We start from the raw sequence: 26,748 nt of genomic DNA, 5'->3' as shown, positions 1-26,748 counted from the left end.
AGAACTGTATCCGAAAAGAGTATTGTTTATTAAGTTAAAATGTGTATTGTACTATCTGTTAAAAAAGCATGATGTTCATGTTGATATTGATTTTAAACACTCACCTAAACAAATAGAGATGTTAAAGACATGTTTTGAAAAATTAGGATAGGCATTTTCTTTATAATAAATGAGTATGGATATATTTGGTAATGTTGCAGATAGAAAAGGTGATGTTAATTGTTGGAGAATTTAAATGATGTTGTTAGCGTAAGTGAACTTAGATCAATAGAAGCTCAATTAGAGAACGATAGAAAACGATTTGAAGATGCATTAGAAGCGTTACAAGACATATACATAAAGAAAGAAGATGTTCAAAAGATTAGGATGGATACTACTAAATTGATTATGCAGAAAGAAACCATACCTCTATTATATCGATTAAGAGCTAAAAACGTTAAGGAGCCAATCTTTAGAATATTTAATCTCTCCAATATAGAATTAAGTTTGGATAAATACTTTCTAGAGATATATTTGGGTAATACTTTGATTGAAAATTTACCTTTTAGCTTTAACAAGAACGATATAATTACAATTAAACCAAATAAAAATTCAGCTATGGAAGAAGGACAATTATTGTTTGTTGTAATTTACATAGAAAAAGAACTTTCCTAAAGACGTATAGTTTTAGGTAGTGATAAATTTTAATTATTTTGTTGATTTTCTATACAATAAATAATGATGATGTATTGTGTTAAATGTAAGAAATCAACATATACGAAGAAAGACACCAGAATTGAACAAACAAAGAATGGAAGATATCTAAAGCATGGTATTTGTTCTGTATGTGGTGTTAGAGAAGACATTAAAGAAGAAATTCACAAACCATCTAGAAAAAAACTTTGACAGATTAAGTGTAGTTATAAAAGGTATCGATGATGTTTGGCAAGCTAATCTTTTAGAAATGGATAGTGGAGTATTAAAAGGTGTTTCCAAATTAAATAAAGGCTATAAGTATCTGCTAACGATTATAGATGTGTTTTCGAAATATGCGTTTGCTGTTCCTGTTAAAGATAAGAGCGGTAAAAATGTTACAGAAACATTCGAATCCATATTAAGAGCGAGAAAACCTAGTAACTTACAAACTGATCAAGGTAAAGAGTTTTACAATAAAGAGTTTAAGAAGTTGATGGAGAAAAATAAGATTAATCATTACTCAACCTATAGTTGTAAGAAAGCTTCTGTTGAGAGATTTAATAGAACACTTAAACAGAACATGTGGAAAAGGTTCACAACACAAGGGAATTACAAATGGATAGAGATTACCAACATTGGTTAGTGAGTATAATAATAAAGTACATAGAACAATTGGTTTAAACCCTATTGAAGTTAATAAGAAGAATGAGCGAACAATATTGGAGAAAGAGTATAAGAAAGAATATAAGCGTGTTAAACCCAAATACAAGTTAGGTGATCATGTCCGCATAAGTAAGTCGAAAGGGTTATTTGAGAAAGGATATACACCTAATTGGTCAACAGAAGTATTTGTTATTAGCGAAGTTATTCCATCTAATTCACCTACCTATAGAATTAAAGATTTAAAAGAAGAGGATGTACAAGGTAGATCTTAGGAACCAGAACTATTAAAGACGAAACATAAAGATGAATGCTTGGTGGAAAAGGTTTTAAGAAAGAAAGGTAACAAAGTATACGTTAAGTGGTTAGGATTTGATGATTCACATAATAGTTGGATAGATAAAAGTAATGTAATATAAATATAAATGTTGTCTTTTATGGTTATTACTCCATAAAAGGTTAGTTTGAATGAGATAAGGGTAACGATTCGTTACTCTGATAGCATATATTTCCAGAGCTCACATGAAAGATTTTCTATATAATAAATATGAGTACTATGGATAATTCGTATAGTTTAAATGATATTTGTTATGAACAGATTAAGGAAATTATTGGTATGGTATTTTTGGTGATTTCAAATTGATTATAGATAAGAGTACAGGATACTTCAATGCTACTAAACTGTGTCAAGATGGCGGAAAGAGGTTTGATCACTGGTTAGAAAATAAAGGATCAAAAAAGTTATTAGATTACTACAACAAAATTCGAAGTTCCCAGGATTCCGGCCACTTCAGAAACTCATCTTACACAGTAAAACTAGCTGGTAAGGAAATAAACAATCTAATCTCAGGAACATATGTATATAAGAAAATATTACTCGCTATTGCTTTATGGGTATCACAAGACTTCCATGACAAATGCTATGATATTATCGAAGACTATTTCGTTTCTATTTTTAAACAGATTCAAGAAGACCAAGAAGAGTTGCAAAGAGTAGAAGAAATAGAACAAACAATGGAGAGATTGAGAATTCAAAACGAGAGCTTACAAGAAATAGCAGCACCATATACAGATGATGTTTGAAAAGATAATTGCTTAATCATATATAAGAAGAACAAACCTAATGATCCTTTCCCCTTATTATGCTATCAGATGTCAAAAGAGAAGTCTATATAAGCCTCTTAATGAAGCAGAAGAAAAACATCCGAATCATGTAATAATATACGAAAAGTATCCAGAGATGAGCAGTAAGGAGTCATCATTCCAGACAGTCACAGCATAACCAAGGTATGTGTGCCTCAGCTATGTGTGTTTATCGTGATCTTAGGTCCAGGCATTTAACGTTCTGTGATCTGAACCATTAGACCATATTCACTCAGTACACACAATGACATTAATTAGTCAAGTACATCAGCTAAACGAATTATAGTGTTTATTATTATTATCCTCTCATTTAAACATTTACCCACTCATTTTGAATAATGAGTAGTAGCGGCTTCATTACGTCACTCTTTGAATATCGCCATGCTTTATAATCACAACGTAAGGAGGTTGTTATGGTGGAGATGCTTCCGGTTCGATCCCCAGTGTGTTTGTCAGGTTCTTAAGTAGATTTACCCACCATTGTTATGCTGGAGATGTTTTGGTTCGAGTCCCGGCGCGGTTAAAATAAGTTTAAGCTATTAGTATTATGATAAAGAAATGTCATGTTCGATTGTCCGTTCGGTTATATAGCAATATTAAGATCACCACTGGTATGATGGGAATTTTTGGTTCGAGTCTCGACTGGCTTAGGAATGACTCATATAGTGTTTAAGTAAATAGGTTAACCCTCACCACGCTCCCTCACTAAGTTATTAAGTTAAGTCTAAGTTATTTTTGAAGTTATAAGTTTATTGTTAGATGACTGAAAACAAAGTGTTAACGAAGACACAGAAAGCAAGCAAAGGCACTCGAATAGATTTAATGAAATATTTTATGAGGACGCCTAAAAGACGAGGACAGATAAGTAGTCAGGAAACAGCCGTCGAACCCTCGAGTCCAAAAATTGTAGTAGGAAAAGATTCAGTATTCAATTTTCCGAGTAGTCTGGTGGTAACATCTTTTTCGGAAGACTATCCGTCACTTTTAAATATAGACGAGAATTTGATAAACGTTGGTAAAGATAAGAACACAGAGAATTTAAACATGGCGTCGAATGTCACATTCTATCCGGATGTGAATAAGCTCCCGAAATTTCATTTTAAAAATGATGGGGACATCATAGCTTTTTTCAATGAATTTGATGACGCATGACATGGCAGGCGTTGCCGAAAATAAAATAAAAGAATTACTTCCGAGTATATTCAAAGGAGTCGGGAGACAGTGGAATAAACTATTTCTAAAGCGGAAAAATTTATCCGAAATTTCATACAAAGATTTGCAAGCCGAAATAGTAGAGGAATTTACGAGATCAAACGTAACTCTTGATATAGAAGACAGGATACGCGAACGTTTGCAACAAGATGAAACAATCTTAAACTATGTTTATGATATGCTAGTGTTATGTGAGAGGCTGGACTCGAATATGTCTGACAAGAGAAAAATTGGCATAATAGTGAGTGGTTTACAGACTTACTATATGGAAAAAGTAGGGACTGTGGCCTACTCAAATTTAGACAAGTTCGTGTACGGTTTGCAGAAAATTGAGCGTAATAAATGGAAAATTGAAAACCGAGTGAAATGTGAGACTGGTAAAGTCACGATAAAAAATTTGTTAAAAAAAATAAGAGAGCAGGTCGAAGAGGATGAAAGTGATACAGTTAGATCGTGTAGTAGTTCGGAAGAATAAAGACGAAAGTAAAATGAAGCAAGAACCGCAGAGTTTAACGCAATTAGCTGAATTAGAAAAGAAAATCGATCAACTTGAGATAGCATTATCGGTGAAAATCCAGGATAATAAAAAGCCTGGAAATAGAGAAAATAATCAACGAAAAGTCAAAATTTTTCGAATAATAGAGGTAATAGGCAATATAGAGGTAATGGTAAAAATAATTACCGAAATAGTAACAATAGATTTTGGAATAATAATGGTAATGGAAGAGGTCAAAACAATTTTAGAGGAAATAGAAGCAATAACGGATTTTCTAATAGGCGAGAAAATCGGAAAGGGTATTGGCAAAGTAATGAAGGTAGAGGTCAGCATGGACACTGGCATAGAGAAAACGATTGTCAGCACACGTGCTCTCACCAAAGTCAAAGCCAACAAGAGCAAAACCCGCAAAGATTTGTACAAGTAGTAGAGGCACAAGTGAATAGTACAACGTACTACCATCCGTTGGGTACGCAAAATTTAAACTAAGTAGGACTGTAAATGGAAGAGGCACATTTACAGGAAATAAGAATTGCAGAATACGTGAAGCGATAACCTCTGTATTATAGGAAAATAACATGGTGTACTTGCCATTAGAAATTAAAAATAGACAAGTTAAAGCTTTGTTAGATAGTGGATCGCAAATATCGATCATTAACGAAAGATTACTACCACCAAGTGCGAAAGTTATCCCAAATCAAACTCAAAAACGCGGAATAACCCAGAACGTTCTTGCAATCAGTAAGTTGGTTATTGTGAAGTTTGAAATTTCAAGTCAAACATTCCATCAAGAATTTAGAGTTATTAAGGACTTTCCTTATCAAATGTTGATAGGAAATGATTTTCTGAAAACTCAAAATTGCCAAATCGATTATGGTAATAGTAAAATATTAGTGCAAAGATTTGGAAAACCGAAAAAGAATTATGAGAACCATCAGGAACCGAGATCAGTTTCGGAGAATACAGCGATTTTATTAGGACTAGTTTAAGACCGAAATAGGCACTGAGTTATAAAGTTAAATTATTACCAAGAACTAGGACGACTGTTGAAGTAAATTTAGTTTACTCTTGGAATGGTAACGAGTACTTATTAGAACCGGATAGGCGATTAGAGAACCAGTATAACGTATTGATACCTAGGGCAATATTGTCTAAGGAAAATCAGAAATTAGAGATTATAAACCCGTCCAATAAAGTTATCATGTTAGCACGAAATATGAAAATTGGTGAAGCTGAGAAATGTATGAGTAAGAAAGGGTTAAGGCAGGAAGGTTTGAGAGAGGATGAGATCGAGTAGGTTTTACAGGCAAAGAAAAACTTTGATAAATCCAGATTAAAATTTGGAGTGAAGAGCAAACCAGAAATTAAGAGTAAATTGGAAAAATTGTTTTGATTACGCTGACGTATTCGCGTGGAAGGAAAATGATTTAGTTCGAGTGAAAGGTGTGGAACATAAGGTCGAATTGGAAACAAAAGTTCCTTTCAGAAAAGAGCAGTATCCTATACAGATTGCTTTGAGAGAAAGGTCAAAGAACAGACCAACATTTTGTTAGAGCAAAATATTATCGAGGAAAGTAATAGTTCATACAATTCACCAATGCTATTTGTCAAAAAAACATCTGGTGCGATCAGAGCTTGTCTCGACTGTCGTCATACTAATTCCAAAGGTAAGTTCCATTCCGTTTCATTACCGCCCATAGATCAAATTTTAACGTGTATGGTGGGGTCACAAATTTTTCAGCGTTTTTGACAACAAATGTGCTTAACATCAGGTGGCTATAACAAAGGATTCGAGACAATACACGACATTTAACATCCCAAAAGTAGGCGCATACGCGTACAAAGTGCTCCCTATGGGGTACATTCAATCGCCAGCTGTGTACGCAAAGATCATGGCTATGACACTTACTAACGTTAGTCCAGAGACGGTGTTATATTACATGGACGACGTCTTTGTATACGTTAACGAACAAGATAAAATGGTATCGGTGTTGATGTCCATCTTCCAAAGATCACGTAAATACGGTTTAAAGTTATCTGTTGGGAAATGTCAATTTATGGAACAGAAAGTTTTGGCACTAGGGCATATTGTAAGTGAAGCAGGATATGAAATCAGTCCTAAAGTAATCCAGGCTATAAATGCATGTAAACCACCAAAATCTACTGAGGAGTTGAAATCATTTATAGGATTAACGAACTACGTTAGCAAATTCTGCAAAGATTATGCAGAAATTGCAGCACTTTTTAGCCATTGCTTAGAAAATGTCACAATTTCGTTTGGACAGATAAACATCAACAGGGTTTCGAAAAATTAAAAGATGCATTGTTAAATGCACCACTTCTATAGTGCGTCCGGTAAGAGAACGTCTCTGACAGTTCGCACTGACATTGCCACTACTCGCGTGTCAAGGTTTTTTTCGGTGCAACTGTAGTGGCAATTTAATTAATGGTATAATACAGAGTGATCGTGGTTGGTAACACTGGTATCAAAGTAGGGGCTGCAATGTCCCACCGCATGTGGTAAGAAACGTCAGAGACCATCTCTTGTTGGCCGTGCTATAGCACCTTGTCGAAAAAATTTAGACACGAATACATACGGATGCGTCGACAAAGTCCATAAGTGGTGTGTTGATGCAAGAATTAGAAAATAACGAATGGACTCCTATTGCATACTATAGCAGAGTATTGCGACCACAGGAGGCGAAGAGACATATTGTAGAGCTCAAAATTTTGGCCGTGGTTAGTTCATCAAAGTTTTAACTATTATTTATATAATAAGGAATTCGAATTATTCACGGACTGTCGGTGTATAAAATATGTCCAGACTACACCGAAATTATCACCTAAGTTTTTGAGATACTGCCTTGAAATGGCACAATACCAATACACACCAGTTCATTGCCCTGGCGAGAAAAACCCAAGTGATGTGTCATCATGAAATACCGATATTCAACTTACATCGGAACACTTGATTTAGATACCTTACCTATCAATAAAGAAGACTTAGAAGTAAACAACATTTATCGATGATGTGGCTGAACTCCAAAGGATGCGTTTTTTGGACCTATCATGAGTGCTATTGAACATCCAGAGACAGCAGAGACGACGGCAGAGAAGCAGGCACGCTGGTACGTGATCAAGGAAGGGAAACTTTATAGAACTCAGAAGATGGCAAGTGGAATGAAATTCCTCTTGTGTATTCCGTTTGCATTCAGGGAACAAGTTTTTAGGAACTTTGCATTGCTCTATCTACGGTGAAGGTTACTACTCCTACACGAAGTGTTACAACACAGCAATAAAATCGATATATTTCCCCAATATGAAGAAGTTCTTCCAAGAAAAGGTCAGTCCGGAAAAAGTCAGGAAGGCATTCCCGAAATCTTATCAATGGATAGGCATAGTACTCATCGTAGCAAAATAATGGAAGAATTAGCAGAACGTTTCGGTATGAAGTTACACTTTGCAAATACCGATGGTCATTATAATATAGGTACCGCTGAGCGAGCAATTGGGTCAATTCAGCAGGTAATGAAACACTATATTGATAGAGAATTTACAAATTGGGACGAGATTCTTCCATGCATTTTATTTACAATGAATACGCAAGTTCACGACGGTACGAATCATTCGCCATACTATTTACTGACAGGACGTGAACCCAGAACGTTCCTAGAACAAGATCTGGACATTCCCTATGAGTATATTGAGAATGATGCGCGAATCCAAGCTGTGAAGGAAGCGAGAAAAGTAGGGTACCAGAATCTACAAAAAAGGTTTAAGTCGCAGAACAAACATATAAAGAAATTTTTCCAAACTAAGTTTGACATAGGACAGAAAGTATGAATAAAAGAAATGCCATGAGTCGTAATCCCAGCATGTTTTGGAAGAAGGTTTAACATCCGAGGCATTATTGTAGAACGAATGAATAACAATTCGTATAAGGTGAAATTCGAAACTACGAAGGGTCAAGAGAAAGTTGACACTGTTAATATTCGTCGAATAAAACATTTCGTTGGACCGAAGGATGAAGAAAGTGATGATGATCAGGATGATTTAAGATCAGACTGTGATAACTAAGAAAATGGAAATTTAGCGTGAACCGTAAGACTCCATTACCATAACCGTTCGTGATCGTTGCGGTTGAGAAAAAAGTAAATAAATTAAATTGTTTATAAGTTTGAAATATTTCAATAGGTCATCTGTAGACAAAATGAGTTTATCGGTGAACTGCGAGCTGGACCGCAGGATAACAACCAAAGTCCGTCCGAATGTGTGTTAAGCAATGTGTTTATTTGCATATAGTGACAAAGGGGGTTAACGAACGGAAGACAATTAGTATAGACGAGCTGAAACAGTTGGCTGTAATTACTATTGCGATAGCCCTTCTTACTAAGATCGATGGATACTCACCTCACGCTTTAGCTCATTTGTAATATGAAATACGTGCTTCAGCTGACAGTGAATACACTGGAATTAAGAACATGATACTAACGGGGACTTGTAGGCAAGTGTTGTGTTGCAAATATTTTTCTCTAATTTAGACAGAAAACTCAGAGATAAAAGCTGAGTATGTCACTAACTAGTTACCCACTGAAACTCTTTCTTATTAGATGCCCTCTTCTTTTATTTACTATCGCGTGGTGGGACAACATGGATGAACGTAACCTAAACCATTTTTTAATATTTAACTTTCATACCGAATAAAGGTTTATTTTGTTAGCTGAACGTTTAACTCTGCTAAAGGATAAAGGTTCATCTAGCTGGTTGAACGTTTAAGTTTCCTGGAGGACGAATACCCATCAGAGAATGGTTTAAAGGTCTAAATGTGGTAAAGTTAAAACTATAATACAGAGGTTAAATGAAGGGTCATTTTAATATACCCACAATAGATCCATCTTTTCTCCGTTGCTTTGAATACGAATCTTAGAATTTTACATATCATTTCAAAAAATTGGCACTAAATTCAAAGGAAATGTAGCATTCAGTAACAGTTAACAATAGCTTCTAGAAATCTAATACAGACTCGAAATCACGTTAAATATAATCTAAAAATCAATAAATGGATTCAACCGTTCCTTTGAAAGATTGATTGGTAAATCATTAAAAACAAAATATAGAAAATGAAGACATGAAAGTAATTAGATATATCATATGACTAATTATTATTTACAAACCAGTGTCTGATTATCAACATTTTTATAATTTTCAACATATTAGTAAAATATGCTGTTTTAAATGTTATTTATTCACAGACACACACAAACACAAAAAAACATATCTATGTGACAAAGACTCGAATTGGGAATTTTGTATGTCAGAACATTTTTAAGCTCAATATAATCTGCCACAATTGTATTAGCTAAATCATTAATGCTCAAACATTATTCAGTTTCGTTTGTAAGCGTTTCTTGCTTTTCCAGGCATTATTTTGTCAAAAGCTTCATCTTTCTCTCGCTATTACTTTTAGGATCTAGGATTTGGATTTCTGGGCTTTCGGCACCTAAGGCCATTTAGCCCTTCACGATTTGAGGGATGACGTCCCTCGGCGAGCACACAATCCGGGGAAAGGGAAGGAATAAAGGATTGAGGAAGGAAGGAAGCGGCCTGGGACCTATAAGTTAGGTACCACCCCGGCATTTGCCTGGTGTGAATGAGGAAAACCCAGGAAAACCTCATTCAGGGTGGCTGGCCTGAAAAAGCTGTTACACTTTTTCGACCGAGTGACCCCACCGGGAATCGAACCCGGGACCGCTCGCACCGAAGGCGAGAGCTCGCTATTACTTTTATTATATATTTTAATTAGTTTTCTGATAAAGCTCAGTACGTTCTTTCAATCGTTTTCAGTATATAAAATTGACCATGTAATAATTTCCCATTGACTTCTAACTGGTAAGTGCTTCGCAAAAAGCAAATAAATTGAATCCCCACAATATCATTTATAGATTGCTTATTTGGGACGAATTTCTATGCTAGAGATACACGCTTGCTTCTTAGTAATCATTTATTAATTCGCGATAAGCTTATAGTCTTTAAAAACTGAACATAGGGGGCTAGGTTGGGATGGTCTGTAATGGGAGTGGTTTCCTGGGACGGGAGTTAGATTGTGTAGAATATATGAGAATGAAGATCAGCACAATAGGTCTCATCAGTAACCAGAATTCGGAGGGAGATATTGGGCTCTTGCCAGCCAGGCGTCTCCTGACATCTATTCAGTTAGCTTGCTACTGTGTGAAAACTGATCCAAAAGTTAAAATATCCAACAAAATCAATGTTTGATGGGATAATAGACAAGAGAGAGGCATTGTTTCTTGCATATTTTCAGGATTCACAAATTCATTACAGGTTATTTTCATACAATCCATCGCTTCGTTTATGATAGAAATGCTCATACTCTTCGACATTTCAAATATAAGGGTACTAACTCCGTATTGTTTTTCACCTGTTTGCATTTAAATAAAATCATATAATTAACATTCTAGAAACTACAATTTCAAGTCTAAAGAAAAAATACTGATTTTTAATTTAAAATTGTTTTGCAAAATAAACATCACTGAATATATATTTAATGAATATTAGTTACCAAATATCTACTATTTATCTAAACGACTAATGGGCATGACAGTGATTAAGGACATGACTGTATATCAGTGTCCTATTTGAAAAAGGTTGTCAAGGATTGAAAATGCATAGACAGGAGCAAGAGCAATATGTTACTACATGAAATTTGGTTTCTTAGGATTTGAGGCTAAAACTTCGTGCAGGCCATATTGTAACAGCGTTCGTAATAAATGTTATACAGAGTTCCTTTGTGAACTCTATAATTTGGTTTTTTACTGTTTATTCTATTCTAAATTATTTTGCATACTTTCTCTTATATATTTTGTTATTTTTAAAGTCTTGCTATTGGATTTTGAAACATCAGATTGTGATTGGTAAGTAAAATCTTTGGAAAACTGAAATAATTTCAAACAGAATTTTGTAAACTAAAAAGCCAGAAATCTTCAGTGTGATATTTTAGTTATCTGGACGCGTTAGACGGTCCATCAATAGAGTAGCGGAGTAGACACTGTCTACTTTATTAATACTATATCTCCGGAGGTCATGTCTGTGATATGAAAAATTAGAACTTTACATTTTTCATTCATGTACGGATTCTTGAAAGTTGACTTAATTCCATTTTGTTTTAAAACTAAATTCAAAACTTTCAAAATATGAAGTTTTCCATTGTATTATATTAGCGCGTGTGAGATTTCAAATTATTTTTCGACTAAATTCTTATCCACATTCTCGTTATGTAAGAGTTTCTCACACGTATGTGTTAAGATTAGTGATGGGCAGTTGGATAATTCTCGGTGGGAAGGAATTTTAAAATGGGAATATTCCCGGGTTTTTTCCCTGGCCTATAAATTCCCGGGAAGGAATTTATTTCCATTTCTTTACTTTATCTTCCAAATTATAAAAACCATATGACTAATAACTTTATTTTAATATATTGTGATTTAATTCTAAACTATAAAGAATTTAAAGGTTTAAAAATTTAAAATTCTTTGACTGTACTTTATATAAATAATAATATATTTTTTGTTCCATTTTGATTTGTACTAAAAAAATAAGGTAATTGCTTAGAATTGAGGGACAAAAATTACGATTATTTACGGAAGAAATGAGTTGATAGTGATGTTCAAGTAGTCAAGAAAGTATCGAACACATGTTTTTAGGGCAGTAGAGAATTTATACAAAACGGAAAGGTAAGTGGAAGTGATTTCTGTGAGAAAAGAAAATGAATTATTGGTAACGAATATAGAAAACAAAGTGCCATGAGGAGCTCTAACCCACCTTCATTCGCTAACGCTCGCTCTGCAACGCTGTCTGAATTTAATGTTCGTAACGTAATTTAACGTATGAAAGAATAAAACAGACGCATTGGAATAGAATATCGTAAAAAAGTAGGTGCTAATCTGGCCCTCAATGATAAAGAACAGGCAAAATTATCAAAATACTAATTTACAAATAATGAAAAAGGACCATTTTGTAAAGTAATTTAGAATTATGTAGAAATAGAGATGAAGTACTATTAATGAACCATGATTCACCATTAGTAATAGATGTCGGTCTGTCTCCTCACTCTGACTCCAATTTCTGAAAAAGTACTCGGACTTCTTTTCCACGTGAATTAACGTATGGAATTTCCAGAAATAGGTATAATGAAAGGTCGTGTATGGCAATGTTACGTGCTAAAATATAAACATAGGGCCTAAGTATTTATCTTGCAAGTTTTGTGAACATAAATATGTCTCCGCAATTGTTGATAAATTGGTGAGACATGTATCTTCTAGCATTTACCCAATCTAATTAGTTTATAACATTTATAAATTAAATGTGTTTATAATATCAGCAGTAGAGTCAAGTTGAGCAAATCCACCTACATATAAATTTAAACTCTTACTATATAATTTAGTATATAATTTTTTTCACACATATTTAATTCATAGAATATTTTATCAATAAACATACATTTATTCGTACTTTTTAAATATAATAAAGTGTTAATAAAGTAAAATGGAACCGTTCAATATATACATTTTAAAGAATCCTGTGTGGACAAAAGTAATAGTATGGTGTGATATAAAAATTAATTCAACTTTGAAATCATAATATAGTAAGAGAATGCAATTTTCTTTCTGATTGAACATAAATTCCCATTTTGGGAATCTTCCAGAAAAATATCTCCCCGGAATTTACCCATCACTAGTTAAGATTTGAGCTCTCAAAGGAGATCTTAGACTAAATACCTTTCCACATTCTTCTCACTTGTGAGGTTTTTTTCTCTATGTGTTGTAACGTGTGCTATCATACTACATTTTAACTAAATCTCTTTCCACACTGTAGGCATGTATGAATTTTCTCACCTGTATGTGTTAAGCTGTGCCTTTTCAGAGTAAAAGTATGACTGAAAATTTTCCTCCACTCTTTGCAAGTGTGAGCATTTCAATTTGTATGGATAACCATGTGCGCTTGCAATTGGGATCTCGTAATAAATTCCTTTTAACACGGCTGGCACTTGTGAGGTTTTTCACCGGACTAAATCTCCAACCGCAAACTTCGCATATTTGAGATTTTCACCAGTATGTAAAAAGATGTGTCTTAAGGCAGACCTGTGAGTAAATATCCTTCCACATACTTGGCACTTGTATGGCCTTTCACCTGTATGTATTAACATGTGCTCTCATATGTTTTCAAAGAAAATCCTCTACGGCACACTTGGCACCTGTGAGGCATTTCACCAATATGTGTAAAGATGTGTTTCCTTAAAGTTGAACTATCGGTAAATTTCCTTCCACATTCCTGGCACTTATGAGGTCTTGCACCAATATGTGTAAGTATGTGTTTTCTTAAGCTAGAATTATGAGTAAAATTCCTTTCCACATTCTTCGCACGTGTAACTTTTTTCTCCTGTATGTATTAACATGTGTGATCTCACATTTGCAATATCTGTAAACCCCTTGCTGCACACTTCGCATTGGTAAGGTTTTTCACCAGTATGTGAAAAGATGTGTCTTCTTAAGTAAGAACTTTGAGTAAATACCCTGCCACACTGTTGGCACTTGTGAGGCTTTTCACCATAATGTGTAGGGATGTGTGTTCTTAAGTTAGTAGAAGTTCTTGTAAATGCCCTACAACATACTTGGCACTTGTGAGGCTTTTCACCCGTATGTATAAACATGTGCTCTCTCACTTGTGATTTCGTTTTAAATCCTTTATCGCACACTTGGCAGTTGTGAGGTTTCTCACCAGTATGTGTAAAGATGTGTGTTCTTAAGTTACAAATACGAGTAAATACCTTTCCACATTGTTGGCACTTGTGAGGTTTTTCACCAATATGTGTAAACATGTGTCTTCTTAAGTTAGCAGTACGAGTAAATAGCTTTCCACATTCTTGGCACTTGTGAGGTTCTCTCACCAGCATGTGTTAAAGTGTGTGCTGTCACATCTGATCTATTCGTAAACCCCTTCCTGCACACTTGGCACTTGTGAGGTTTCTCACCTGTATGTGTAAAGATGTGTCTTCTTAAGTTAGAACTATAAGTAAATCCCCTACCACATTCTTGGCTCATATGCATTTTAACACAAGTATGTATAACTATATGCGATTGAGTACTTGCTTTTGCAGTAAACCCGTTTGCACACTCTTCACGTTTTTCTCCTGTATTTCGTAACCTGTGTGCTCTTTTATTACTTCGTTTTACATCCTTTTCATACGTATGATGTTTTTCACTTTTACGTGATCTCGAAATATGCGACAGAGTTAATCCTTTACAAAACGATTTGCTAGTATCAGATTTCCCATATGAATGAGAAATTTCCTTGTTTCGCGCAAAAAGCATGTTCGTTTCTCTGCAAAGAGTGTGTTTACGGAAACAGTAACAAATTAATTAGAAAGGAAATGCATAAAAATAACATGAAAGAAAAAAAGAAGGGACATTTCATAATTGTAAAATACACCAGCGACAGCGCGATACTAATCATGAGAACCTTTACTATTACAACTACCAGAAACTGTTAGTAAAACGAAAAAAACAATTCAAATTAAAATAAAGATAAAAACGTTATAACAATACCTAATGCTTGTACACAGGTATCTTTTAGGCAATTTACCAATCCCTACAAATTATTCTATTATAGTTCCAATGTTTTCAAGTATCCAATTTTAATCCATATTACGACATTCACGTCTATTGAAATATATCTACGTGTTTAGTTGCGATACATATCTAAACACTCTTCCGAGAACAATTTAAGAAATGTTCCTTTTTGTTATTTCACAAAGTTATAAAAAATACATGATAATATAATTGTAGAATTCGATGCTAAGGTAATGAGGAAATGCGTAAAGTTCGTCTATCTTGGGTTCATACTGTTAGAGACTTCCAAAATTTCCAATGCTATCAAGACGTAACATTCCAAATTTGAAACACACAAAAATAAATGTGTTCCATCGTATAACATAGTCAAAAAAACCAACGAATCATGAACTTTAAATTCAACAGAAAATCAATGAAGAAAGATGTCCTCACATCACAAAAAGTCTGCGGCTAAAAAGTAAAGTAGCATAAATCATCAAATATTAATTTCACAGAAGAAGTGAAAAAGTACTTTCAAGACAATGCTTTGTTGCACTGCATTTATTGTTTATTGAGGAAACAATTTTTCACTTCCTGTTTTCAAGTTGTCTAAAGCTCAAAACCTTCTTAGTGTCCTTCCTATATGGCTTGGACTTGCCATAATTTCTCTCTCGGCCCCATTAACATAATACAGGGATAGCTAATTAAAAGATTACGGCAAGCACATAATGAAAAACTTAAAACCGACGTATAGCACGTAGAGAATAAATGGATAGTGTGTTCTGAAAAGTAGGTTGTTTCAGAAAAATAAAAAAATAATGATAAAATATATGTATCTTGTGTTAATTATCCAGAGCACTCCTCGCGGAGCTTACGCGCTTGAAATATCTCAAATTTGGATGTCGAATCTCTAGGCTCAATTTAGCAGGAAATGTGATATTTGAGTTGATCACGTGGCACAATCTGGTCCTTATGACAAACCAAGTGGGCCCTTCGTAATAAGCTGATACCATGCTATTGAAAGAAAACAATATTCTCTATCGAATTTACAACACCATTATTGCATGGTATGTCAAACAAAGTTCACGGCAGTTGTCTGTATCCTGAAAAAGGTCAGTGTTTATTGTTTATTATTTTAAAAGTTAAAATTGCATGTAAAATAGGCTTCAATCTGTTTATGAAAAGAAATGTAACAGACATAAATACGAGGATAAATCAAAAAATATCCGCGATGTAGCTTTATATTTTCTTGCATTATGCATATTAACATCTGCCCGTTTATCTCATTGCTACCCTCTTGTGGTCATCGTTTGATCGTAAGTCCTTATTTTGTTGCAGATAGATCATGGGCGCATCCTTAGAAATTTGCAGCAAAGAGTAACAATGAGCAGTGATCCGGTTTTTGCGGTGCGAAGGTGCATCAGAGGCCGCAATCCGTCCGAAACCTTCGGCACACTACGAGAACAGTATCCTCAAGCAACGCAGTATCTGGGAAAGAATTCAAAAATTCCAAATGATCCCATTGGTGTTACGGACAAGGAAAGAGTCGGACGACCATCTACGGCCACGAAAGTTGAATATTTGTGCGACTAGTTTTGAATTTTTCAATCCATCTGTAAATACTATTTAGCGGGAAGACATACTTTCCGAATTGTGACGAAAGTCTTTCATAGATTACGGCTCCTGATACATATTCCGATCACAAAAAATTGGATCATTACTCGTTCTTCCTCTTTAGTACAAACTTCTGATGGAAAGGCTATGTACTATCCGTAACAAAAGGAAAACAAATGGAGGAAATAGGATCAAATCTTCACAGCATAACTACATTAGCATACCAATAAAATAAATGAGGACATATGTCAGGATGAATAATATAAGAAAAGTTACAGTTACACTATGGGTAATTTTTATTTACCTCGTACATTACATTATAAAAAGTATTCAGCCGTGCTGTTTATACAAATCTTCAAATGTGCTGAGCTATTACGGCCAAATGTCATGATGGTTATTAAAATTACTAAATTCATATTTGTGGACAGGTAGTTCAACTTTGATAATCTCCCATCGATGTCTTTTCACTATGCGATCTTCATTCCAAATCCCCAGTCCACTACCCGTACTCAACCGGCACAATCCTTTTCCGGGATTCAGATACTTTCTGGTTGTAGCGTAGAGCTTAGCTCAGGTCTCCTTATGAAATGCCTTACTTTGTTATTTCCGTATAGCAAAACTTCCTATAAATGTGGTGTGATGCCTACGTTATATGTTTCTATTTCCTAAACAATTTGAATATCGCTTTCTTGTTTTACAATAAATAAAATGAATTTACAAAATACATGTGAGGATTTTGGGTACTTTACAATACTATCAGTATGATACCAAAGAACGGGTATCGCGGGAGAGATTTACAGTCCATTGAAAGGGAAGAATAAACAAAAAAATTCAAATTACGAATGCTGCAAGTAGTAAGGGAAAGTGAATTGCATCAATCAAGGTAGATGGTGAATGGACAGACGACACAGGAAGAAGACACGTGTGGGAATATGAAGTGTATTTCACACACGTTTTTATTTTTTGTTACCATAATGATCGAAATAAACATATATAACAATGCTACAGACACCATGGAATTTCGATATAAAGCAGCAAAGATTAAAAAATTAAAGGATTTTGGATGAGAAGTTAAAGAAATATGGGGTTGTGGATTTAACAAACAGTTGGTAGGAAGTGAAGAGATGAAGAAATATGTTATAAACCACCCATACCAAGAAAACACCATTGAATCCTAGTGACGCTTTTTATGGAGAGCGTGTGAATGCCATACATTTGTATCATAAAACAGAAAAGCCTGAAGAAAAAGTAAATTATGTAAAGGTTAATAGTTTGTACAGTCCGCAGCAAGAAACCTGCAACATAAGCATGTAAATCTATTTGAAACGGCGAAGTCTCTTCTTCCAAAATAAACGTGCCGGGGAGGATTCTCAGGTTTCTCATCGCGTCATTCGTTTTACTTAGACGTGATGTTCATTCCCTGCGCTGTTATCCCTAATTTGCAATAAACTTACATCTTCATCTTACAGGTTTTTTTTTTTTTTTTGCTGCGAACTGTACCTATTCGTATGAAATTGTAATTAAATTGCAATATGTCACCAGACAATCTATTTGCTTGGAGATTCCAATTTTCCCAGCATTGAAGAGGTAGAATGATTAGTTAAGTTTTCATCCAAAAACTCATTGTATACTGCCTTACAAATGAAGTGACAGATTAATGTTTCCCTTTGTCATATATGTTGTGATGAATGAAATGAGTGAACATGTAATCACAATGATGAAGAATGAGTTCTACATTTTACGTGGGCAGCAGATGATATAATAAATCATTGGTTAAATGATACAAATGGATATTCATGAGATTTGGGCGTATGATTTTGTTCAATATGGTGAGAATACAAAAGTGGTTGAGTATTTGCAGAATACATAAATATGTAAAAGCAAAAATGGAAGCTAGTGGATGGAAATCATGTTGTGAGACAGATGAGCTAAAAGAGAAGGACATTCAACAATTTTATGAAAAAGAAGGAATACGGCTAGATATAAAAAGTAAAACTTAATCTAGTACCTAGGAGTATATCTAAGTTAATGTTAAATTCAATTTAAGAAAAATTTGGTCACGTGAGAACATGTGACAAGTAAGCATCATTCATAACCGCAAGGAATTATATGGTAACATCACGATTTAGAATTTCATCAAATATTTCTAGTAAATGATGGCATGTTATAAGTATATTGGCAATGGTCAGACGAAGTCCCTGTTTCATTACCAAGAGTAAACGTCACAGCCGCATATACAACAGCACAAGCTAGATTGGAATGGTATAAGAATTTAGATCAGCTACAAGAAAAAGTATTATATTTTGATACCGATGCAGTAATTTATATACAAAAACCTGGTGAAAGCACTATCTCAACTGGTGACATTTTAGGTGATTTAACAAATGGAATATTCGAAAATAGTAAAGAAACATATATCGCAGAATATGTATCAGCTGGTCCGAAGAACTATGCATTCCGTATTTTTGACCACAATACGAATAAGGAGTATCAAGCACGTAAAATACAAGGATTTTCACTAAATTATGATTCTTCCAAACAGTTAAATTTTGATGTGACGAAGTAGGTAATAGTTTATGAAGATGAAAAAAAGAAGAGTCATCTCTAACCATAGAAGGCAAAATTACAAATAAGAAAAAATGTGCCGAAAGATAGATCATACTATCGTTAGCATTTCCGAAAGAAATGTGTATAAAGTGAAATACATAAAACGACGTAGAATTCCAAATGCGAATGGAACTGTACCACACAATCCTTAATTAAAAAGAAGAGAAATAATACAATCATTTATAAATATATGGTTGGAGAGAAAACTATCACACTCCTTAACATAAGTACGACATGGAAATATTTGTTTTCATGTCTTGTTAGAACCAAATGCATGTGGAAAAACTTCCTTTGTAACAAGACTACTTTCTAATTTATCACGCATGGTTAATTCAACATTTTGTAATACTTATCGCTACTATGAAGAGTTGAAAATACATAGAGATTTCAATGAAATTACAGTTCATTGAAGAATTGCCTCAAACAAAAGATTTTTTACCTGTAAGTGGATCTCATGTTATTATTACTGACGATGATATATATGAAGTGAACCGTTATATAGTTGATTTCTTTACAAAAGGTTTCCATCAAAGAAATCTTAGTGTAATATTTACTACTCAAACATATTTCATCAAAGAAAAGGAAGTAGTTGTAAGATTTTGAATAGTTTTTATCATGTATTATTTAAAACTCCAAGGGATAAATCACAAATTAGACATATGAGTTATCAGGTAATTATTGAAAATCCAAAATAACCAATGAGAATTCAAAATTTTTCAAGAAAGTTTGAACGACACAACAACGTTACCATACGGTCATTTATTAATTAATTTCAAACAGGATACACCACATGAAAATCGTTTCTAAATATATTTCCTGACGATGTTTATCATTATGTACCGAATAGATAAAAGAAGAAGAAGCGATGATGATACTCAAGGTGTGTTTATAATATTAATTTTAAAACGTTTCTTGATTCTATAAAAATGTGTCCAAAGTAAAACATAGGGATGATCTTCGTACGCTGAGCAAAGGAAATCCTAAATTACTTAAAGTTATAGTGACAAATGCACTTTTCAGTGATTCGTAGTATTTGCGAATGTTCTGTTAATGCATTGAAAAGTAACTTATATCTTATAAAGATACAGAAATCAAGGCTAATGTGATACAAGACGAAACTTCAATATTTTGTGAACAATGGAATCTCCATCCTAAAGAAAGAGCATTTGTTATTGCAACAAGTGGATTCTTACCAGCATTATTAACTTATATTTTAAGTGGTCCGTTTTCAAGTTTACTATTTGGCTAGTGAAATGGAACACGCAAACAAAATGACTTTAGTTTCATCTCAATTTCTAATCGTATACAACCAACATCAGCAGCAGCCCTGGAAAAGTGTGAATTAAGTTAGGATCAAGAAATGCAAAACATTTCACGTTTGTCCTCTAACAGAATTTAGAACAGACCTTCACAACCTGCTTTGTTTTAAACTGCTAAAGAGTTGTGGACAGCTACAAAGAAGAAAATTTCAATACGCTGTATAAGAGAGTGCTTACTGAAACAATCAACATATACATTACACAAAACAGTACGTCGTCGTTTAAAAAGATTTCTCTGTGGTGAACAATATTGACGATGAGTGGGAATAATGATCTTCAGTCTCTTCATACATTTAATGATAAATATCGTTATATTCTTACAGTGATAGATGTGCTGAATGATAATTGCTCTCTGCCAATAAAATCTGAAAAAAAAAACATGTTTTAAAAACATGAAAATTGTTTTCGAAGACTTTTATGAAAATTAGTTTCGAAAGAAGTTACATTCCAAACAGATAAAGAAGTGAGTTTTCAAAAAGAGCAATACAGAAAAATTTTAAAGAAACAAAAAATATTAAAACCAAAATTCCTGATTTAAAGGCTAGAATTGCAGAACGTTTTAACAGAACTCTAAAGAAAAAATGTGGAAGAATTTCACACAGAGTATCAAACATATGATTATGTAAATGTTTTGCCTCTCCTTGAGAAATCATAGAATGAAAGGTATCATTCAAGTATTAAGATGTTATCTGCAAATGTTTCTCAAAATAACCTATTGCAAATGTGGCATAATCAATATGGTAGTAAAATGAAGAAAACTAGGGATTTTTTAAAACATTTCAAATTGGTGATACAGTAGGAATTAGTAGAAGTAGATATAGTTGATAACGGATACATGAAAAACTGGACGTGGAAAAAATTTAAAGTGAACGAAATAATACCAAGGAATCCACGTGTTTATCAAATAAAAGATTTGAACAAAGAACAGCTGGATTGGCGATTTTTAGAAAGGAATTACAGCCTGTAACACTATCAAACACTTTTTACATAAATAATATCATATGCACACTAACCGTAAGAATAGGTAACAGAATAGAATCTCTTATTCATTGGAATGTATATCCTTGTTCTTTCGACTCCTAGATACTTGCATCATCCCTGAAGATCAAGAAATACAATGGAACCAGATGGAGCTTTTTCAGTTACGCTTACCAGTAATAGTGCTATGGAATATTTTCCTCATAACATCATACACTACTAAACTTCATCAAAGAATGGAATTCCGTGAAAAATGGAAAGTGGCTATTTCTGAGTTTCATTATTCTCATTCAAATTTAAATATTAATGAACAAAATAATAAAATTTTTACAATCGTCCAAAAATTGATGAACGGAAGTTTGTACATATTCCTGTCTGTTATTATATTCATATTTCATATTTGATAAAGCAAATTAATACGCACAACAGATTCACAATTTACATACATCCTACATTAATGAAAGGAATAGCGATTACATAAGGCGTGCTCCAAAAAACACAGATGTGGACATTGTATTATTACCAAGTGCTAGTGCGATGTTGGAGTTAGATCCAAAAGCAGATCTAAGAAACAGGCAGCAAGACAAAACAGTTCCAAATTTACGTTTACGACTTCTATATACAATGTACGTATATTGTGATATGATTCAATCCGTGTCTTTGGAGATCAGTAGCAACATTATTATAAACCTTCGAAACATTTGAGTTTAAGTCCCACAGTTATGTCGGTTATGCTAAGGAAACGGTCACCATTATTATTTATCATAAATATAACTACTGTGGGTCATACATTTGGAACAAGTGCTATACAAATTTTAAACCTCCGCATTATGTACTTATTAAGAACATGCATTTTGAACACACAAAAATAGATATAAGAGATTGTACAGGCTCTCCACTCGCATTTAGTTTCGGAACTTTATGCGGTAAACTACATTTTTGACCAGTGCGAAAACATCAAAAATTATGAGCAATCCATATTTACATATTATAAAAACAATATCTCTCTACAACTGGAAAGGTTTATGCTGGATCACATTATCATTATGGACATGCTATTGAAAGTTTCCTTGGAGGATTATTTCGCTCTGTTATGTCATTAGTAAAACAAAGCGTAAAACAATAACAAAGGAATTTCAATCTGGCGCAAACGATATTAATGACTCATCACTGATAAAAAAAACCTATTAACGAATCCTTTCATCAGCGAATGGGTGAAGTGAAGTCCAGCTTGCAAAAAGCTAAAAATACACTGAAATGTATGTCAGAATCTGGATATTAGCGAAGGAAAAGAATTACACATCATTCTATCTTTAATCCTTCATCATTACACATCATAGGAGGAAGAAGAAATGCACTAGTAAAAAGAAAAAAAAAACGTAGACAGAAAGCAAAGAAAAATAAATTTTTTAAGAAGAGGAAACTATCAGACATCTTCGATTAAATCATTATCCTGGCCTCTCACATCTCACAACGCAAACCAGTATACTATATAATCATATTGTTACAAATAAACCAATCAGTTCACTAACTGATAACACAAGTATAGAATTCGTCATACCAGGAACCAGTGATGAATACATAGATATTCCACACACACTCTTTACATTGAAGCTCAAATCGTTAAGCCACATCGATAATTTCGAAAAAACGTCATACTCGGGATGCTTCTATTAGTGTATTTTAAATTTTATGTTCAGTGAGGTAGATGTGTATTTAAATAAAAAAAATGATTGCATTTCTGTCATAATCATTTATATCGATCATCCCTAAGAAAAAAGTTAAATTATGGTGATTATGCTAAAACACTCATCTTCCATGTGCATTATGGTTTCAAGATACTACTGGACATATGGATGCAAAAACTATTGTTAGTAAGGGATTTCAACCGCGTTATGAATTAACAAAAACAGTGCAAAATTCGACATGCTTGGACATCTTCATTGTGATACTTTTAATCAGGATAAATTTTTAATCCAAGAAGAACTACGCATCAAATTAATTCCTGCTAAGACAAATTTTTGTCTCATCGCTAATTATTCCTCTGTTGAGGCAAAAGTAAATATTTTAGTCCATGCTTCACATATTTCAAAGGTTGCTGTTAGTCCTACAATAAAACTAACACAAAACAAGCTTCGATAATCAACATCAGAGAAATATCCTTTCACAAGAGGTCAAATGAATTCATTCGTCATTCCAAATGGTCTTCAATCAAAAGCAATAGAAAATTTGTTCATGCAAATATTACCAACTCGAGCGATTTTGGCGTTTACTGAAAATAATGCCTATACAGGAACGATTGCTTCAAATCCGTCTACCCCAAAATATTTTGACATTAACTTGTTATCATTACATACTGATGGAAAACCTTTACAGCTAAATTTTGAAGAAAAGCTATTTATTTCTTCATATCAAACCTTATTTTGTGGATCAGGTTATTTACTTTTTAATCTATGGTAACAACATACTTCGCCTTGACTTTGCTCAAGGATATACTATCTTTGTTTTCGACATTATGCAAGATGAAGAAGCCAGGGCTGTGCAGCATTGGAACTTTCTTAGACACGGATGTGTTCGCTCGTTTCGAAGTTAATTCAAGAACCCTCTACCAGAATGTCCCACGCAGCACATATAGAAAATTCCAATCCCTCTTAGAAGTGGATCACCAGAGGATCATCATACATTTTGAAAAGTACATTATTATTTTTATTATTATTAAATACCACCTCATATATATATATATATATATATATATATATATATATATATATATATATATATATATATATATATATATATATATATATATATATATATATACGAATGTATTTTTATATATGATGTCACCCACAATAGAATAGGAAAGACATGCAGAATACTTCGCTATACTTAGACTTCTTCCCTCTGTAATTCAACACATTCAACTACTTCGTAGAATTTCTCTTTATTATAAATTCACCAATAATAAAATTCAAAGTGTCAAATCGTCCCTATGTGGACATTATTAATACTTTTTCCTGTTTCAAGGCTAAAGGAAAGTCCTCAAAAGATTCTCATCACACATTCTCATCAAAACCATAAAGAAATAATCTCCAATTTTTCTGTCTATTACTATGGGTATTAATTTATTATTGTATTATCATTTCATCATTTCTTCCTAATTATAGGTAAATTTTTAATTATCTTTCAAATTTTTCATATCAAAAATAAAGGAACGACATCGTGTGTATGGTCAACATATGAGTTCTAGGCACATTTAATAAAACATCGTGATCGACATAATCATTTGTTTTTTCAGAAAATAATCAAGTTACAACATATAAATAATAATACTCAGTGACTGATTCAAACAGAAAATGGAGGAATACCTACAGTGAAAATTAGAAAATTGTTTAATGACACTCTCATATGAAAATGAAGTAATACCTACAGTGAATATTAATTATTTTGTCAAAAACTATGACATTTAACAACTGAGTTTAAAGAAACATTTTTTTTCAAAAAAGATTACCATAATTTTTTTTCTCTTTTGTAAATACTATTAGTCAATAAGTAGCATGTCACCTTTGGTTTTTTTAAAAAGTTGTTTTGTTTTTCCTCATTTAGTAATAAATATTTTTATGATCAATTAAGTAATTAAGTATATATATCAAAAACGTATATAGTACGCATCTCAAAAATTCATTGAATTAAGGGATTTTATACTATTCAAACAAGAATCAACATCTTTTTAAAATTCAATGACAATCATATAATTAATAGTAATGAAATCAAATACGGAATGAGTCTTTTCTGTAATTTAAAAGAAGTATGTGAATTCAGTATTATACTTGTAGTGGTAATACCATAATAGGATTTTGTTTCAAAACTTAATACAATTATCTATAAGGATTTCTTCAAAATAAAAAAAAAATTCTATTATATTAATAGTTTGGAAAGACTTCTATAATAATAAATTCAAATACGAACATTTTTCTTTTATTTAAAAACATTCAAATATGTGAATTCACTATTATAAATAATACTCGTAGTACAGAAGGAAAATATTACAAGATTTTCTTTTTATAAAACGTAAAATATTACTGAAGTAATAAAAATTTATATCAAATTTAAGTGCATTAAACGAACACAAAGCACAAATTTATTTGTAAATTTGTAATTTCAGTTTCGCTATATCTTTATTTTTAAATCCACTAAATTTACGACTACACTGCTCAGTATAAATGAAAAAATAATTTCCTTCTCTCTTAACAGAAGTCCATACAATGCAAACGTTGTGTATCAGTTTCCCCCACCATGGCTGTCTTTGTCCACTGTCAAATAATTCAATCGTTATTGAGACTATGAAGTTTTGTTTGTCAAATCCTTTCGTTTCCAATTTTAACCAACCGATATGAATCAGTGATTCAAATGTGACACTATCCAATCCAACACAAATTAATTTATTTTCTATTGAATTAAGACCTTATTTAAGTACCACTGAAGAGTACCATTTAGTAAGTACTCATTCTTAGTATGCATAGTTGGTAGACAAGTACTCAAAGACCTTTCGGTAAGGGTTCGGCTCTTGGGTCTAGACTAGAAGGAGCTGAGCTATTGGAACGAAACTTGCAGGACTAATAGCCCATTGGGCAACAAGCAAACCGCGAAAAAAAGAAATTTAAATTTGCAAATACAAAGGGGGGACGGGGGGCAAAACCATAAAAAAATTGTCCAAAAGGCACAAAAGTCATAAATATTAATTAGAGTAACGTACTGAAGACAAAAATAATTTTTAAAAATTTTTCTACTGCTATTTGAAGGGAGCAGAGGGGGCATATTCCTCCATAAAATCCTATGGTTCGGCTCTTGGGTCTAGCCTAGAAGAAGCTGAGCTATTGGAACGAAACTCGCAGGATTAATAGCCCATTGCGCAACAACCAAAACGCGAAAAAAAGAAATTTTCAATTTGAAAATACAAAGAGGGGACGGGGGGCAAAACCCTAGAAAATTCTCCAAAAGACAAAACTCATAAATATTAATCAGAGTAACGTACTGAAGACAAAAAAATTCCCAAAATTTTTCTACTGCTACTTGAAGGGAGCAGAGGGGGCATCTTCCTCCATAAAATCCTATGGTTCGGCTCTTGGGTCTAGCCTAGAAGGAGCTGAGCTATTGGAACGAAACTTGCAGGATTAATAGCCCATTGGGCAGCAAACAAACCGCGGAAAAAAGAAATTTTCAATTTGCAAATACAAAGGAGGGACGGGGGGCAAAACCCTAAAAAAATGTCCAAAAAACACAAAAGACATAAATATTAATCAGAGTAACGTACTGAAGACAAAAATAATTTTTAAAAATTTTTCTACTGCTATTTGAAGGGAGCAGAGGGGGCATATTCCTCCATAAAATCCTATGGTTCGGCTCTTTTGTCTAGCCTAGA

General features: G+C 33.3%; 2 protein-coding genes across 2 annotated transcripts in view; one reads left to right on the top strand and one right to left on the bottom strand.

Annotated features, from left to right (window-relative positions):
* Window positions 1-4,764: 4,764 nt before the first annotated feature.
* LOC145682316 (protein DDI1 homolog 2-like) lies at window positions 4,765-5,175 on the top strand. Its single transcript, XM_081753893.1, has one exon. The coding sequence runs from the start codon at window positions 4,765-4,767 to the stop codon at window positions 5,173-5,175; it is 411 nt and encodes a 136-aa protein (XP_081610019.1).
* Window positions 5,176-14,164: 8,989 nt separating this feature from the next.
* The window catches only part of LOC145681208 (uncharacterized), a 140,540-nt gene continuing 127,956 nt past the window's right edge, over window positions 14,165-26,748 (bottom strand). Inside the window, exon 4 of the transcript XR_014130742.1 lies at window positions 14,165-14,581. The gene's annotated coding sequence lies outside the window, so the exon portion shown is untranslated. The remainder of the gene's footprint in view (window positions 14,582-26,748) is intronic.

This window comes from Thermobia domestica, chromosome 3 (assembly GCF_964235325.1).
Source record: "Thermobia domestica chromosome 3, izTheDome1.hap1.1, whole genome shotgun sequence".
Taxonomy (NCBI): Eukaryota; Metazoa; Arthropoda; class Insecta; order Zygentoma; family Lepismatidae; genus Thermobia; species Thermobia domestica.
This window is presented reverse-complemented; position numbering and strand designations above follow the sequence as displayed.